This window comes from Pocillopora verrucosa, chromosome 9 (genome assembly GCF_036669915.1).
Source record: "Pocillopora verrucosa isolate sample1 chromosome 9, ASM3666991v2, whole genome shotgun sequence".
Taxonomy (NCBI): domain Eukaryota; kingdom Metazoa; phylum Cnidaria; class Anthozoa; order Scleractinia; family Pocilloporidae; genus Pocillopora; species Pocillopora verrucosa.
The window spans coordinates 19,760,672-19,777,757 of record NC_089320.1 but is presented as its reverse complement, the minus strand read 5'-3'; the positions used below and the strand labels follow the sequence as shown (position 1 = coordinate 19,777,757).

The following is a 17,086-nucleotide window of genomic DNA, read 5'->3' as shown; positions in this document are numbered from 1 at the left end:
ACACGTCTTATCATAGAAATAATTTATTTTTGTGCAGGTGTGCACTCCAAAAAAAATTTTCCTTGCATAAACTGAAGGAAATTTGCATAATTGCCATCTCCGCACGAAACAAACCGCAGAGACCAAAGTTTCGCGCGATTACTGAGTAGCACTGACTTCCCTGTTAGCCCGCGAAACCATGGCATATCAAAGAACTGAGTATGCAGACAAAACAATGTTCATGAACTCAATGGCGGACAGAAAACTGAAAATTCAACTCAACTCCATAGATTTCCACAGGGAATCAATTGGCAAGGAGATAGATCGCGAGAAAAAGAAAATTCAAAAGGAGCTCGCTGACGCGGAAAACATAATGAAGAATCGATTGAGTCTCCCAGATGCGTCATCGCCAAACGATGGAGGCAAAAAGCTAAGCCCTCGATTGCCGCGGCGGTATAGCACTCCGCAAGTTTTGTTATCAGCTTCGGTGTCTCCGCGAAATTCATCCGACGTTGATAAACGCTCACCAGCGGCTATTAGGAGGAGGATTTCTTCCGAGGGAACAACGGACGTCGATTTGACAGAACGGACATCAATAAGTCCCACTCGTCCGCTTAGTCCGACGGCGTTCCTACTCCCGCCGCTCAGTCAACCGAGAAGGCAGTCTTTACCGCCTATAGGTGCTGGAGGATCTCTAGTTGCTGCAGATTCAAGTAAACTCGCTGGAGAAGCGCTTGCAGGAAGCCTGCCAGGAACACGCAGAGGAAGCTGCACCACTGGTAATAAATCTTCGCGGACATCTCTTTCACCAACCTCGCTAAGCCCTAGGGCATCGCCAAGAAAAGGCAGTGTGGCTAATGAAAGTGAGCTTGAAGAGGTCGCCAGTAAAGTCAACCGGTTTTTGCAAAGAATGGAGTTGAGTAAACAAGACGAAACGTCTTCTAGCATTGACACCAAAGAGGAAGAAGATTTACCTTGTGAAAAAGAAGGAGAAACTGAATATATTCTTCCTTTGAGTGACCGAACTGTGAAAAAAGCATCAACTTTTCAGCCTTCTAACTTTGAATAACGCACTTCCAATTTTTTAAGCACTTGGAAGTCAACGGAACTTTGTAAATATTCGACAAATTCGCGCTGTTATTTGTTAAAATGAATAGTTATTGCGCTAAATATCATTAACACGGATGTCTGGGATTTCATTATCAAAAAGCGAGTGGGGAAAACTTGAATTTTAAGTCTACAGTAAACTTTATTAAAGATGGGTTGAAATAAATCGAATGATGGCCTACTACTGAAAATAATTGACAGAAAATATTACGAAAGTCAGTCCCATATAAGGACACGGGCAGAAGGTTTCTAACATAAAAGAAATGCATTTTTAAAAGATTAATAGAGCGGGTGTCATAGACAACTGAAGAGCTCTCTCTTCAAACGATAACATACAGAACTATGAATCCGTTTATCAGTTAAGAGAAAATGAAGCAAAAATTACTACGCGATAGAAAAAATGAGATGCAATTGTGATTGCATCTGTAACCCAGCTACATTGGAGAAGGCACTGATTATCAACGATTTCTGGTTTGATTTCCTGGGTAAAGTTAACGAGCTGTTTATGGAGTGTAATCAAGCGGTACTCATCTCCCCATCGAAGAGTAGAAACAGCCTCGGTTTTGAGAGTCTGAAGTGTTAGCGCAGACAACAAACCACTCGCAATAAAAGTAGTAAGATGAAAATTTAAACAAACGTAATAGACATCGGCGTCAACGGTCCTGTTTCCCAAGGGACAATTATCCCGAGAACAATTCAACATCTGTACGGAATAAGATAAAAACAGCTTTGATTAAAAATTATCAAGAATCACATGAAAGTATAAACAAGACAGTAAGGGTGCTATTAGAAAGATGAGCTAATGTCACGAAAGTAACAGTATCCTTATCGAGTCATTCATCACCCAACTATGATCTTCCCTTCGAACATTAGGAAATGAAATAAATTTCCATTTAGAGCAAAGGAGACCTGTTTTGAATTGTCAAAGGGTGATGACACCTGCACGAATGGAAGCTCCTCCGCGTCATATTTATTTCACAATCAATTTGTCTATTTCAAATTCCTCCCTTGGTTCGATTTCCAAAACAATTCCATTGTTTTCCAGGAGATATCCCTTGTACCTGGTGTTTCTTTTGTAATGTTGTTCTTCTTTGAATGCGTATAACATCGCAAAGCTTTGATAACAGGAAGTTACTTGAAATATCATTGGTTGATATCTAATATCAAATATATCTCCGGGGGGCTCTGCGAGTAAGAGAAAATAATTTGAAAGAGCGGCAGGAACAGAGGCGAGTCCTTCTGCGTGTGACGTGTTCTGTGACGATATCGCGTAACTAATTTCCCGTATATAACGCAACGATTTTTCGTCCTAAACCATGGGCTTTGAATAGAAGATACTGTCGTCTGTTTTTGGATTCTTTCCTCTCTCTTTTCTAAAGAAATCAATTGAATAGCGAGTAAGTTTCACTTAGTAGGGCGGATCCACATGATAAATTGATTGTTTCTCATCTATAAAGCTAACGAGATATGGAATTTCTCTTCGAGTGTCCAACTAGATAGCTCACGAGTGAGCGCAATGAACAAGTGAGATGCCGAGTTGAACACGCGAAGAACAACTCAATATCTACAAGCAACCATGTATTATTTTGTTTATCATATAACCACAATTGCCCTTTACTGACAAGAAAAGCCGACTTAATTAATGAATTAAAATAAAAGAATCAACAATCACCAAAGAAAATCGTACAGTGCGTTGACGCTAAGCCTCAAGGTGGAAAGATGCGTTGAATCATGATGACTAAAACAACCATGGGCGTAATTATTAAGTTGTAAAATTCTCATTTATTGACTTTGTCTTTACCGAAAGAAAAAATATTTTAGGTAACGGCCAAAATCGGTCTGTGGAAAATCTTCCAATTGTCGATTTTCGTTCACAGCCGCGACAAAAGCCATTACCAAAGCTACTGAATACGCAACTTTCGGCTTTCTTCTGGTATATTGGTTTTCTTCCTCCTCTAGGAAAGTTTGTGCGTCACTGTCCTTCAGTGATAAATGTTTTTTCAGTGTTTTAGCAGCCATAATCCGAGAAAATTCTGACAAACTACCTTGGTTTGAGAATGGTGAAGGCTTTAAGCAAGTGGCGCCAAAGACGAGTGACGTGTCAGCAGCTGACTAGTTATATCAAACACGTAAAAAAATATCGTATTTCTTCACGTTTGTTGTTACGGCTTTTCTCAGAGCCGGAAATCTTCGTATAACACCGTAGTTTGTATGATATAAGTGTTTAACGTATTAATTCTCCTAGCAAGACAAGAATAGACAAATTCATAAGCTCGAGCAAGCCTGCTCCATGAATTCAGTTTGTAAAACGAAGACGAGATGGTGCTGGAGAGAAGCGCCTATTCCTATACTTCGATCCGTTTTGCCAACTGAATCCTTGGAACATACTAGCGAGGGTGTGTGTTCTTCAGACGAAACAAGGTCTCTTATTCAATCTGTAAAGAGTGTTGTAGAACAAAAAAAAAACCTTAGCAATAACAAAGGCCAATCAGATGACCGAAACTATCGCAGGCCCGTCTGTCCCTTCGGAGTAGAGGGGGGAGGGGAGGAGATGGGGAGGAACACCAGTTTTACCTCTAACTTAACTCACTGAACCGCAACCAGGCACTAGAGAATTGCTTACATCAAATAGGGAAAGGAGCCTTGTAACATCCAAACAAAAAAATCCGTCGCAAATCATCCCAGAAGAACATGACACACCCTCCAAAAACCACCTCAACAACTTGAGAATACTGAAAAGGTTTGCAACAGGGCTTCAAAACCAAAAACAACTACGATGTTATATATATAAGCTGCATTCAACCCGTATTCTTAATGGTTCTTACAAGAACAGACGCTAAGATATAGCTTTTTTTTTAATTAAAAAACACAGACAGACAACATGTTGCTAAGCGTCTGTTCACTGATGGTTCACAGACGGCGTCAAAATAAGTTAAGAACATTAGTAAGATACTTGGCTGCTCCAAGCGAGACACTTACATTCTTACAACATTTTAACGTCATCTATTACCGAACAAATGCATGGCAAGATGGAATCTAGCTGCTAAATTTACAACGACCAAATGTAAAAACAAATGAAGCCATTCCTCATTTACTCCTTGTGCTGTCGAAATATCTAAACAAAAACAATAGCATTTGAGTTAGTAATATTAAAAAGTAAAATTGTATGTGATAAATAGGAAATTATTTTTGGTCGCAGGGAAAAGAAAATGCAGCGAAATTTCGTAGAGACATAACATTACGTTTGCGTTAAGATGTGTCAACGAAAAATTAACTTTATCCAGTTCACAAAGACCACACAGTATTTATCAAGAAGGCAACAACTTAAATAACATGCGCTTCAGACATCAGCCAAGCTGAGTTTGTGATCAACTGAGTGAAGCTGTAACAGTGGGTTCAACCATTGCTGGCTCTGATACAAACAACACTATCTCACTTGCATAATGTCATCACTGCACATCGATCCATGGGATTTTACACTGGGAGAAAACATGCGGCTTCTCCTCAGAATATCAACACTGTGACCGATCATCCAGTACGCAGGGAATTAAAATGCACAAGCGTAAGAGGTAGCGGTATCTTGATTAAAAAAAAATTCTTTCAACTTTTTTACAATGAAATGAAAGGGAAACTGTATTGAAGAATTTCTATCTTAAATCTGGTAACAAGTGTTAGCTTCACTTCACAATATCCACAAGTCATAAGGCCTTTTTAATGCACAGATCAAATTAATGTAAATCACGCCAGCGTCCTTTCATAAGTCAAATATTTTCCCTGTGTCCCCATACTACATTATGATTTTGTGCCTACAATAAGTTACTCTGATTTGCGTTGTAATAAATTAAATTCGTTCAATGTGTCTAAACAGAAAGGTTTATAACTGACATAGATTTCATATGTTTTTTCCATGTACCTGTTTGAACGCACATAATTTGTTCTCTGTGCTGTCAAAACTTTGGTGACTTTTGTTCCCCTTGGTTCCCCAGCTTTCATCTGTAACTCTTCCAAAAATTGGGCTTACAAATTGATGGTGAATCAACTCTCAACTCGGTATTCCTTGCTCTGCCATGTGGGGCAGTAAACCTGAAAATAAACATTGATCCCTCTTGAGATTGACTAATAACAGTTTCAGAGTGATATACAGTGTAATCTGAAGTACCCATTGTAATAGACAGAATGGATAAATGGCAGGCCCGATTGGTATTCTCTTGTACTCATGTAAAATTAGCTCAATGAGCCTCATCTTTGAGTTGAGATTTTTTATGATTCTTGGACGTACTGATAATGCTAGTTGAGCTAATCTATCTGAATACAAAATAATCCCAATTGGGGTCGGCCATTTATGCATTGGGTGCATGTGTGCATCAGACTTCAGCCAAGCTGAGTTAATGATCAACCAAGTGAAGTTGCAGCAGTGGGTTCAACCATTGCTGGCTCTGCTGCAAACAACACTATCATAAAAACACATTTCATCATTGCACCAGCACTACAAACAAACTTACGGTAAAAGTATTAAGTGCTGAAACAGGTTAACATTTCAAATGACCACTGAGCCTACCTTCAACTTTGTAACCACACACAATTATGACAGGAAATCCCCCCATAGCTGGGTAAGTTACAATTTCAATCTGTAAATTAAAAAAAATAACTGCTTGAGTATAACCATTTCCACAAGAACTTATAAAGCTGTTAACGATAACTTTGCAAGGCAAATTAAGGTGGCTCTGATAATCAAATCTATAAGTGATTGCTAAGTGTTACCACTACCTTATGTTTGGCAACAAGTGCCACTTTTTGCTCTCATTAAAAAGTGATCAAAAGCAATCTTGGTTTGCAAGTCACATGGTAATGAGAGAAATAACACATCAATTGTCTTTTACCTCTCTTTGAAGTTACTGCACTCTTCAAATGACACCAATAAGCTTAACACAAAGAAACAAAAACAGCAAAACAAATCTTTAGAATAAGAAAAATTAACAGAATTAAGTACTCCTGCAAAACAAACGTGAACAAGGAATCAACTTCAGACACAAAAAGCACTTTACAATAATAAAAACTTTCCCTTCTCTGTAATATTAGCATCAAAGAACTCATTGACGATGCTTGAAAAGCTTCACAATTGAAATTTTATTCCATTGAAGTTTTCCTTATATTTTGAGATATAATATTCCATGTAACAGTACACCTGACAAACAAGGAATCACTTAAATAGAGAACAAAATTTTAAATGTCTTAAAAATGTTTGTGGTTTTTCATCATAACACAACACAGTTATAATGAAGAGATATTGTTTGTCTCACAATGTAGTGTGTACTACCACAATTCACTGCTCACATGCTGGACAAACAATGCACAGAATTCAGTCTAAACATTGTAATCCATGTTTGAAATGACCACATTGTGAAACAAACGGTAACAATTTAGTATTTACTAACATTTTTTTCACACAGTAAGGTCACACAGCATATGATTCATCATTTAAACAATTTCTAGTCAGATTATAGAACCTTCTCTTAAATCCCATTAACAGTTCTAAATAATACGGTACTAATACAAAGTAGTTTCTGCTCTCTTCAAATTGTTTTCACCAATAAACCAACTCGAGAAAAACTTTATAACTGCGATCTAAAACAATGAATGTCTTCAATCATTTCATTATCATCATCATTTCCAACTACAAAAATGCGTACCCTGATGATGATTCACTGATTGAAAACTAAAAAGTATTTTTGTTTCACCTTTTGTAATTCAAATTTTCGTGATACATATTTCAAAGTAGTGACAGAAACTCAACTACAAATAATGCACAGGCAACAAATAAGGTCACCTTGCCTTAGCTGGCAAATTGTAAAAAAGTATGCTTCAAAAAGTAGACAAAAGTTTATAAAACTTCACTGCCAATAACTGAGGTCATGATATGCATAACATTATAATGGGGTTGGCAGCTTTCAAGAAATTGCAAGCTTACCAAAAGTTTAAGATTCTTAAATGCTTATTCATTCTCTGTTCCTTGAAATAATGCAATGTTGCAGAAAGCTTGGAAGGAAAGCTACAATTTAATCAATTTTGGAAACCTTCTAGACCCTGATTTTGATAACTCTGGATCAATGTAGCTTACACCATCATGATTGTTTGGTACAGGAGTGCAGCAAGATGAAGTATTGCAATAAGTCAACGATTTGACTTTAGCACAGGATTAATAGATCTTTTGAAACAAGCTAAGTTTCAGTAATGAGAGTTAAGAACTTATAGTACATTACCTTCAGCTGTTATGTGCATCACATCGGCAGATATGCCATTCAACACCAGTCAACGAAGGTTCACTTGAATATCTGCAACTTTTTTCAAATTCTTTCCCCAGCGAGGGGCAATAATTGAATTACGCTGCTTACCGCATATAAGATAATGCCGATGACTACTAGTGGTAGCTAACAACAATGCTTGAACTTCATACACAGAGCATAAGATTTGCCGAGTAAGTTTTCAGGAATTATCAAAACTAAACATAAGAATAACAATTGAAAATGTTCAATCGATAAAATAAAAGGTGACCAAATTCAGCAAGTTCATTTTACACTTAAACACAACTCAGAAACAATTGCCATCAACTATGGTTGGTTGTGATATAGGAGATGCATACCCACTAAACATTCTAAAAAAACTTAGTTACATGGAACAACAGATTCATCCAACAACTCTTCCTCAAGTTAAATCAAAAAAGTGTTCTCTAACTTCTGGTTACACCATCTTTAGAATCCATGAAAATAAGGGAATTGGTAAAAACAAAAACACTGTGAGCAGAAAATGTCTTACCCAAACTAATGCCACTTAGGTAGTACAATGATTAATTCAACTTGGTGCAGCTGCTTTTGCATACTTCTGTTAATAAATTTTTATTAATATCTCAAGAAGTACTAAAAGATGTAAAAATTTAAGTTTACCTAACTGTATCCATGGCTTAAGGATCAGCAAATAAGCTGACCACTGCTTACTTTGCTTCTAAAGTGTACACTGTACTTGCTTTCGTAACATACCGTCTTAAAATTATAAACTGCTGATCTTTACCAGTACTTTACTCAAGTCACTCACATACCTTGCTCTTTCCAGGCTGTAACATCCAATGGTACACCGTTTCACTTTGGTGAAACACACCTAGGAAATCTGCTGCTTTCTTTGTTGGATTGGAATTTGGATGTATTTTTTTAAACATAAGGCACAGGCCTGAAAGCCTCTGTTTAAATTGTTCAATTAAATTTTTTGTACTCCTCTTCCACATGAAATTAAAAGATTTTGAAATGTTGTTAAAAGATCATTTTACTAGTCCAATACCAAACAAAATTTAAAACTCAGTGAAATGGATTTTCAATATAACTTGCCCAAATTGTTTTTAAACTGATCTTTTGACTGATCCCACACCAAATCAAAATTAGATGTCCAAAAAAAAATTGATATGCATTTTATGTGCCCAAGTTGTTTGCAATAAATTTGCATGAACTTTGATTTTGAATGCTTAATACAGCAAAATGCCATCCATTCATCACCAGAACAACCCCTTGATTGAAGTATATCTTGAAAGATGTCTAAAAATGAAAGTCCTTATCTTGTTAAGCTGTTTTAATCATCTGGGCTGCATTGTTAAGCTAACTAAAGGTTAGCCAACAATTTTTTATTTAGTTTTGAAGCTTTGCAAACAGTCTTAATTGTTAATAAATTTCCTCCAGTGTTGTCTCACATGGGTAAAACTCCTCAAAATGTAAGTACTAATATGCACTCTATCACAAGAGAAATCAAGGACAAGTTGAACTTTAATCCCAGATTATCACAAACCACTTTTCAAACAACCTGGCCCTGAATGCTAACAACCGATGCACTTAATGCTGTCATAAACTCTGATGCCAGCTTTGGGAACTTGGTCTCTAACAATTAAATGGGTCAATACAATTTAAATATGGTATACATTTTTTTCTTTGACAACTGCATCTTTTTACCAAATATCAGATTGTACAAATAATTTTCTTCAAAACATGAGCAATTTTTTTTTGTTTGCTTCCACTGCAATTTAACAAAGAACAATGCAGAGGCATCTGACAACAACTACTAACCTAAGAACTGAAAATATTTTACTTTGTGCCTCTCAAACAGTTGTTGATTGCAGATCAGCTTGCTTTGTTGCTTATATATTATGACTACTAACAGCTTTGCTGGAAATACTGGTGCATAAATAAACCCTTGAAACTCATTTCACAAAATGGTTGCAATTCACACATTGCAACAAACCATATGATTGTATGAGACATCCCTTTGCAGATCCAACTTGAGTCCAGTTTAACCTTTTGCTACGACCCAAGTCACACTTTTCAATGTAAGTTACAAAGTTTATTGAATATGTCACTAAAGCCTCAAGTAATTGTGACCTTTGATGAGGAAGCAAATATCATCAGCAAGTGATACAACCAACAGATAACATCAGCCCTGCGCCAACCCTGATTCCCAGTCAATCATAATTCTCAGATGAAATATTCAGTACTTTACAAGAACATATGATTCAAGGTAAAGCAGTTGGTTTGGACAAATAAACAAGGGTTTGAAAGGTAAAGAATACATACACTCTGTACTCTTTGTTTCACTACAGACCAAAAAAATGCCTTCAGTAGACTCACATGACGCAAGTTTGACAACCAAAGAGAAGGCAAGTTGGTTCCACGAGTGTAGTTTTTGTAAAAACCTTTCAGGAAATTACATCTGAAAAGTAAGTACAGTGTAACCCTTATAGCCGATGTTCAAAAGAGAAATATCTGTTAAATCTCTGTTACTACAGCACAAAAGTATCTGTTTGCAGACAAATCTAGCCCTAAGCCAAGGAGAACACAAAGGAAATTGGTCTTCAAATCAGGGAAAAGAATATCTTCAAAGAAAACATCTTTTCAAACACTTCTGGAAGGGAATTTGGAGTTCAATGAGGGGACAATAATCAATGTTATGTGTGAAGTAACATAACTGCTAGCTGCATAATTAATAAATGGGTAAATTTACCCAACCCTTAGGTGATTTGAATATACATATGAAAAAATTGAATCCATCACTTGAAACCAGTTGCCAATTCTATATAATGGTACAATCAGATCAGTTGCAATTATGATCAAATGATTGTTCAAGTATGAGTATTACTAATTCAAGGTAATTGCCTAAGCATTGGAATGGGTATTCCTTGCAGTTATCCCACCATAAAAATGGTTAAGAGATCATTTTTGTAATAGAAGAAGATGACAGTCTGAACTAAAGAATGTGTTCACAACTGAAGGTTACAGACAGCTTCAATTTATATCTCTCAGATACCCAGGATTCAATGTACAAAACATTGCTGTTCATCTGCTAATATCAACTGCAAAAAAATTTGAACTTTCTGTGTTTGCATGCCATAAGGACATAAAAATGTTAACTTCTTTGTAGCCTCAAGTGTTCAAGCACTTTTTTCTGCATGATTAAAGTAGATGAACTTAAAACGAAAAATAATAGGGAAAATATATTTTGTGGAGAAAAAGACATCTTATTGCTGAAAACCACAACTGCCAGTTGTCCCAATCGAGCTAGAGAAAAGATCATGATAATATTGGTACACAGAGTTGCAGAATCATTCAAAACAGAAATAAAAGCTTGACAACAGCAGTTTAAAAATGACTATAATTTCTACTTAAACCTCTCTAGAAATGCTACATGTATTATATATGGGTATCTAGCAGTTGATATATATGAATATAAACACAATAAACCTAGCATTCAATGCCTTTCCACATTTTAGTGGTATTGATTCCAACTTTAAATACATGAAAAACAAGAACAGAATAATTCTCTTGTGAAAACTGGTATAGCTAATAAATGGAATTAAAAAAAAAAGAATTTTAGACTTGTCCTCTGCCTTTGTTAAGATGTCGCTTGAAGTTACCCTTACAGCTAAAAAAGTTTTGAGAACTAATTCCCCCAAGATTATTTGCTCAGCCACAACAATTATCCACAAATTTTTATGGGAAGCCAAATCTACTGCAAACTAAATTCAAATGGTTCCAAACTCCATTACAAAACTATGATGCACATACAAATACTAGTTCAAAACATCTCCTTCTCTCTTGATGTCATCTAAGGAAGTCACTTTGCACACTTCAAAACAGCCATTTTAGTTATTTTCACTCATGTATTGAATAGAACAGCAATATGACAGAGTCATTATGGTGTGTGCCTGCCTAGTAACGAGGTCTCTTGAAATCTCCACGGTCTCTTGAAGGTGGCTCTCGTGAGCGTGCAGCAAGCCGATCACGATCGACCATTTCACGATCACGTTCCCTTTCATTTTCAAATCTTGGCCTCTGGATTATTATTTAATAAAGTTCGAAAATGATAATTCATTTTGAATATACAGTTCATGATCCAACAATCCAATGCATGAGAGAAAATCCAAAAGCAAACAAATCCACAGTGGAGATGGCAGCAAAAACAGAAAGCAAACATATCATTAGAACATTCCACAGCAAAAGCTTTACAATACTCTATGTTTACTGTGATTCTGAACATCACAGATCAATTATTCTGGATTGCAAATTCTGAAAAACTGCTGGTTGAGCCAGTCCATTCTGACAGGTTTTTGGTCTCGATTCTTTATCATAGCCATAAAATAACAGTAAAAAGAACTATGCACAGGATGTAAAGCAAGTTTCACAAAGCACTCATGACCTTGATAAGGCCATAAAATGTCACTATTTTGTATTGACTTTCTCTTAATTTATGCCAGTATTAACAAAGTTGCCTACTGCTTTTCAAATCTTGGCAAGATTTGGTTCATGTTAGTAAACATACTGAAGAGGTGGTTCAACCTCATCACCACGAAGGCCTTCTAGGAAGGCTTTTTAGTGTTCCACATCAATGTAACAATAGACACAACAGTTCTAAGGAATCCATCAGCCGGATTGCAAGTTATCACTCAAAGATATGCAGATAAATTTAATGTCTTCCTTACATGTTTCTGTCAAGCACATTTGTATCACTTCAGAATACTACCTGAAATATGGCCTATCCATGATTTCTTGAAAAAAAAGTACTAGTTCTACTAACTATCTTGAGAGATGATTACTACTTCAATTTGCAACCAAGTTTACTTCAGAGTCACACAATTGAAAATTCCCACATAGCATGCTCACAGAAAATTTCTCCTCCATTAGGAGAATTGCATTCCAGCATTTATCTATGGAACTCTACATCCAAGGTTGCTGGTTTGCTGGCTGAAATTTCAAGTGAGGCAGCACAAAGATGGTACTTTTCCACCTGCAAATTTCACTGGCAGTCAGCACTTAGCGACAACCCTTGAGATCAGTTTAAATCTAGTGAGCTTTTCACACAATTTAACACAAATTCCTCCTAAAGGATAAATATTAACACCTTACCGGCCCATTAGGTCTCATCCCTGGTCCCATGGGTCCACGAGGGCCTGGAGGTGGACCTCCCATAGGTGGTCCTCTTGGTGGCATCATTCCTGGGCCCATCCTTGGAGGGTTCCCCATCCCTGGACCTGGTGGACGAGGACCAAAGCCTGGCCCTCCACGGCCTAGTGGTCCACCTCTTCCTGGTGGTCCTCGTGGGGGTGGTCCACCACGCCCTCTTCCCCAGTCTCCACCAGGAGGTCCCTACAGACAGGAAAAAATACTTATGTGTGATAATTGATAGAATAACCCTACAACGATTTTAAGGTTAATATGAATCTAATCTAGTTGCTTTTAGAACATATTGAAATAGTTCAAAAGCATGTGAGAGTATATTCACCTGAAATTATCACATGCACACTTTTGATAGCACTGACCCAATAATATAAAAAAAAAAATGAGGCCAAATACAGAACTCATGAAATATCAACATGTTAACTAAATTGGATGAGTACTGGAATCCTTTTTCAGACAACTTATATGCAAGAAACTCAAAATTCTACACAAGGAGTGTAATTCTCATGTATTAGAAATCCTTGATGACCATGCAACACTGTATCCACAATGTACTAGATGCTTTTTAAAGCAGTGGTAATTTACTGAACCAAGGACTACCACTGATGTACAAACAGAAAGCACAATGGATGTGGAAAGCATACCATGGGAGGCATTCCTGGTGGGATGTTAGTATCCATATGCCGCATAGAATCCTGAGGCGAAAATGCAACGATGTACACGGATGAGAGAAAAACTGTAACAACCAGGTGGAAAGGGGGGGAGGGAGGAGGGCATGGATGAAACTGAGATGCTCAAATTAGAGATAGGCCACGGTAAAATAACAAGGTGCAGGTCCTTGAATAAACTTCTGCCAGACCTAAATCCCTTGCAAGGCTAAGTCACAATACACATGTAAATAAACCTAGCATTATTTTATCCCCAAAAGATTATTAACCTGTAGGTACATGTCCTCTTGTCGATGCCTCTGAAGTTCTCGCTGTTGCTGCCTGAAGAGCTCCTCCTTATGTCGCAGCTCTTCTTCCCTCCGCTGCAATTCTTCCTGAAGACGCATTTCTTCTTGTCTCCTGGAAATTAGATGCCATTACATGTTGTAGTCCAAATAATATATCATATCATGTATCAAGGAATACATCTACCTAATTCACTACAATCCAGGTGAACCATCCAAGTAAACCATGACTTCCTCTCATTTTTAAGGAGATAAAAAATGTCCACACCCTTACCAGACCTGTCTGGAAAACTAGTTCCCAGATTATCACAGTTTTTCAACAACTCTACCCCCAATACAAACTGACTAGCTGGCCAAATTACACCTTTCATACTCTTGTCATTCAAAAAGGACAATTCTAGGGCTGAATAAAAAACAATGTTCTCCTTGCCTTAATTCTGCTTGCCTCATCATCTCTTCTTTCTGACGCATCTCTTCAAATCGACGAAGCTCATCTTGACGACGTTGAATTTCTAAAACAATCAATTTTCTTAGTTACTCAACAAAACCCTTCATGCTAAGCAATACTCTTGTAAGTGTATGTTGAGCCTGCACCTCTCTCAGAAGCCACATTCTATCCATTAGTTTCTTCAGAAACTTCATACGGTAATTCCAGAAGATGTTTCATCACAGAGAAGCAGAGAACAAATCTTATAATGAGCTCTAAAATAGAAAGTATTGTTTCTAAGCTTAATTGTTTCTTAAGTAGAAACCAACCATGATCACAAGCAAAGCCCAAACTTAAAGATATTTGTAGGGAAATAGATTTTTTTAATAATTCATCCTATGAGAAAAAGGAGAAACAGCAAAATAAATATGGATTGGTTATCATAATGCAAAGAAACCACTGTAATTTTGCCTCAAGAAAACTTCTTGTCTTGCTATGTTCATTACGCTGATACCTTGTCTCATTAGTACAGCTTCATGTTCCTGGATAGCCTGATCCATTTCCCCTTGCAATTTATCACGAGCTTCTTTAAACTGTTTGTCTAGAGCTTCTCTCTGGGATCCTTCCATTTCTTCCAATGCTCGCCATCTCTGGGCCCATTCTGACTCAAATGTGTTGGGTGACACAAAGTGTGGTTGGGCTTCTCTCTCTCTAAAATAAACATGTTAAAAACCCAGAACAACAATGAAAATGTACAAAAAAAAACAAAAACAAAAACAACCACCATACACACTCATAAATTAAAACAACAACAACAACAAAAAAAATGAGCAATGATCTTTAATGAACCATTTCACTCCAAAGATCACATTAGTATTCATCCTTACTGTCTGGCTACACAATTCTTATAATGCAAGTTTGGATAATTTGGTATTGGATTGCCTAATAATCCCCTGATATGTATATTTATTCATTCTCATTATTTGTCTGCTTGATATTCCTTAATTATTATGGAGAGAAATTCTGTCTTGGTTGCTCAAGGGAGTTACATGGTTAAGTAGTTCCCTACAAATCCAGTTGTTTAATCCTTGTAAACTGTAAAAAAAAATTCCTATGAGGGAAATGTTCCCCATCAGATAACAGGTCTTCTTGATAATGGTGAGAATCAAATAACATTTTCTTTATAAAATTTGGTATTCAAGTCCTTTGCACATCAACCCACCATCAAGAAAAAGGGTGTGGGTTAGTCAAAGTGATACAAGATTACACAAAACACTTATGCCATTTCTTACTTTTGAAATGCAGGATTTCTCTTCATATGTTCATCTAAAATACCATCTTCATCTTCTATATGCTCTAACTGTTTGACAGATACAGGACATGGGGTTCTGAAAACAACCCAAAAAATAAGATTTAGATCAGTAGTAATCATTATTTGGTAAACATTAATTTTGTAAGGACTTTGACTCTCAGATGCCAAAATTTAAACATGGGTTTGAAAAAACCTCATACGGTAATTCCAGAAAAAACAAAATTCATCACTGAGTCAAGATCACATTAAAATAATTCAAACTTAACTAGTATTATCACTCATTTGGAAAGTTGTACCTTGGTTATGACATTTCATCAAAGTCTGGCCAAAGCTATTGATTCATACTAGGGAACTCTTTCATAAAAACTTGAAGAGCAATAAACAACATCATAATTTTCGAATTACCTTCCAAGGAGGAATAAGCCATCATTAACTTGCTGCAAAGCAGTTTGAGCAGAGTTCTTTCTTGAAAACTCAATAATACCATGTCCTTTGGATTTTCCTCTGTCATCACAGACAACAATGGCTCGCTCCACATCACCAAACTGTGAAAAAGCCTGATGTAACAGCTCATTTGTGACTGTTGGACCAAGATTTAGTACTTTCAGAGCAGCTGCATGTTGGGCAAATCGCACACGCAAAGTTCTTCCATTTCTATACTGGTTATCAACAGCTTGTTTAGCAGCTTCTGCATTCAGACGTGTATCCTATGGACAGACAAAGATCTTACCTTGTTTTTAAAAAATCATAGCATCTTTGATAATTTTTGGACTATGATTATGTTTCTGAAGCATGTTCCTGTGCAATCCATGCTCCTTGTCTTCTAGTATTTTTCCTCAATTTCATGTTCATGAAAAGATGTTGAAATTAGACTTAAACTGAGCAAAGTCGATTCCTTTTGCAGCAAGAATCCATCTCAATTTTCTTCCTTGCCAACACGTGGGTTCACAGTGCAGTCTGTAGTTGCACCAAACCAGTATATGGGTGGAGGTTTGAGTTTTACCTTAGTCTTTCACAATTTAAAGATTTTATGATTATAATAATATGACCATGGGCATATTGCTAAGAAAACCACTTGAGTTAATACCTTTTTGAGTACATGTAAATTGGTCTGTCTCAAATTTAAGGAAAAAATTCCATGCACGAATAAAACAAAATTAAAGGTAAATTTGGTCTTTGTCCTCATATCGTGGAAGCTCTCCGCTATCTGACGTTTTGGAAAGCTTCCTCGTGCATTGTACAATCCCAAAAAAATGCTGAAATACTGTGGCCCTGAGTTTATATTCACATGTAAATATTTCATAAATTCGTTTCTATTGATACTAACCAGTCTCACGAAACCAAATCCTTTATCCTTGTTTACAAAGACCTCTGCCACCTCTCCATACTTTTCAAACATATCCCTAAGCTCCTTCTCGTCGCAGTTGGTCAAGTTCCCCACGAAAAGCCTACATCGTCCGGAAAACTTTCTCTCTTTAGTTTTGTGTGATGAACTCCAATTGCTCGCGCCGCTACTTTTGGAGGCTGACGATTCTAATGGCTTTCGGAAAGGCTTCTCACTTGGTTTGGTGCTCTGGGAAGCTGAAGAGTCAGTGTTCTTATTTGTGCTATTTTCGGAGTCTTTTTCGGTTTTAATCGTGATAAGCTCACGAGAATTCGGTTTTGATGAAGTCGAAATCCTCCTCGGCGATCTCGATCGAGAGCGAGACGCCGGCATGTCGCGTATCTCTGCTTAAGAAGAGTAAGGAAGGTATGAACAAACAGCTGGCTGTAACTAAGATGGCGTCGATTGAAGCCAATACCACGTGGTCGATATATCCCACAAT

General features: G+C 37.0%; 2 protein-coding genes across 4 annotated transcripts; one reads left to right on the top strand and one right to left on the bottom strand.

The window, feature by feature from the left end:
- Positions 1 to 1,931, top strand: LOC131793701 (uncharacterized). The gene has a single exon (XM_059111166.2). It carries the CDS (start codon positions 179 to 181, stop codon positions 1,046 to 1,048), a length of 870 nt encoding a protein of 289 aa, XP_058967149.2. The 5' UTR covers positions 1 to 178; the 3' UTR covers positions 1,049 to 1,931.
- A 1,997-nt stretch (positions 1,932 to 3,928) lies between these two features.
- Positions 3,929 to 17,051, bottom strand: LOC131793563 (non-POU domain-containing octamer-binding protein). 3 transcript variants are annotated; one of them, XM_059110974.2, is made up of 12 exons: positions 16,588 to 17,051; positions 15,666 to 15,967; positions 15,241 to 15,336; positions 14,463 to 14,659; positions 13,952 to 14,033; positions 13,507 to 13,636; positions 13,214 to 13,264; positions 12,519 to 12,758; positions 5,967 to 11,447; positions 5,645 to 5,714; positions 5,000 to 5,169; positions 3,929 to 4,201 (listed from the first exon to the last, which is right to left on the bottom strand). In XM_059110974.2, exons 1-9 carry the CDS (start codon positions 16,975 to 16,977, stop codon positions 11,325 to 11,327), a joined length of 1,611 nt encoding a protein of 536 aa, XP_058966957.1. In that variant the 5' UTR covers positions 16,978 to 17,051; the 3' UTR covers positions 3,929 to 4,201; positions 5,000 to 5,169; positions 5,645 to 5,714; positions 5,967 to 11,324. The 3 variants fall into 3 exon arrangements, with proteins under 3 accessions (XP_058966957.1, XP_058966959.1, XP_058966958.1); XM_059110976.2 differs by having other exon boundaries at positions 5,967 to 6,008; XM_059110975.2 differs by lacking the exon at positions 13,214 to 13,264.
- Positions 17,052 to 17,086: the final 35 nt, after the last annotated feature.

What these genes read in the sequence shown, in the direction of transcription:
- LOC131793563 (XM_059110974.2), bottom strand. Translation starts at nt 16,977, where the DNA reads ATGCCGGCGTCTCGCTCTCGATCGAGATCGCCGAGGAGGATTTCGACT. An exon ending in AGCTGTACTAATGAGACAAG is followed by an intron (nt 14,034 to 14,462) that starts GTATCAGCGTAA and finishes TGATTGTTTTAG; the next exon opens with AAATTCAACGTCGTCAAGAT. An exon ending in GGATGAGACCTAATGGGCCG is followed by an intron (nt 11,448 to 12,518) that starts GTAAGGTGTTAA and finishes ATAATAATCCAG; the next exon opens with AGGCCAAGATTTGAAAATGA.
- LOC131793701 (XM_059111166.2), top strand. Translation starts at nt 179, where the DNA reads ATGGCATATCAAAGAACTGAGTATGCAGACAAAACAATGTTCATGAAC.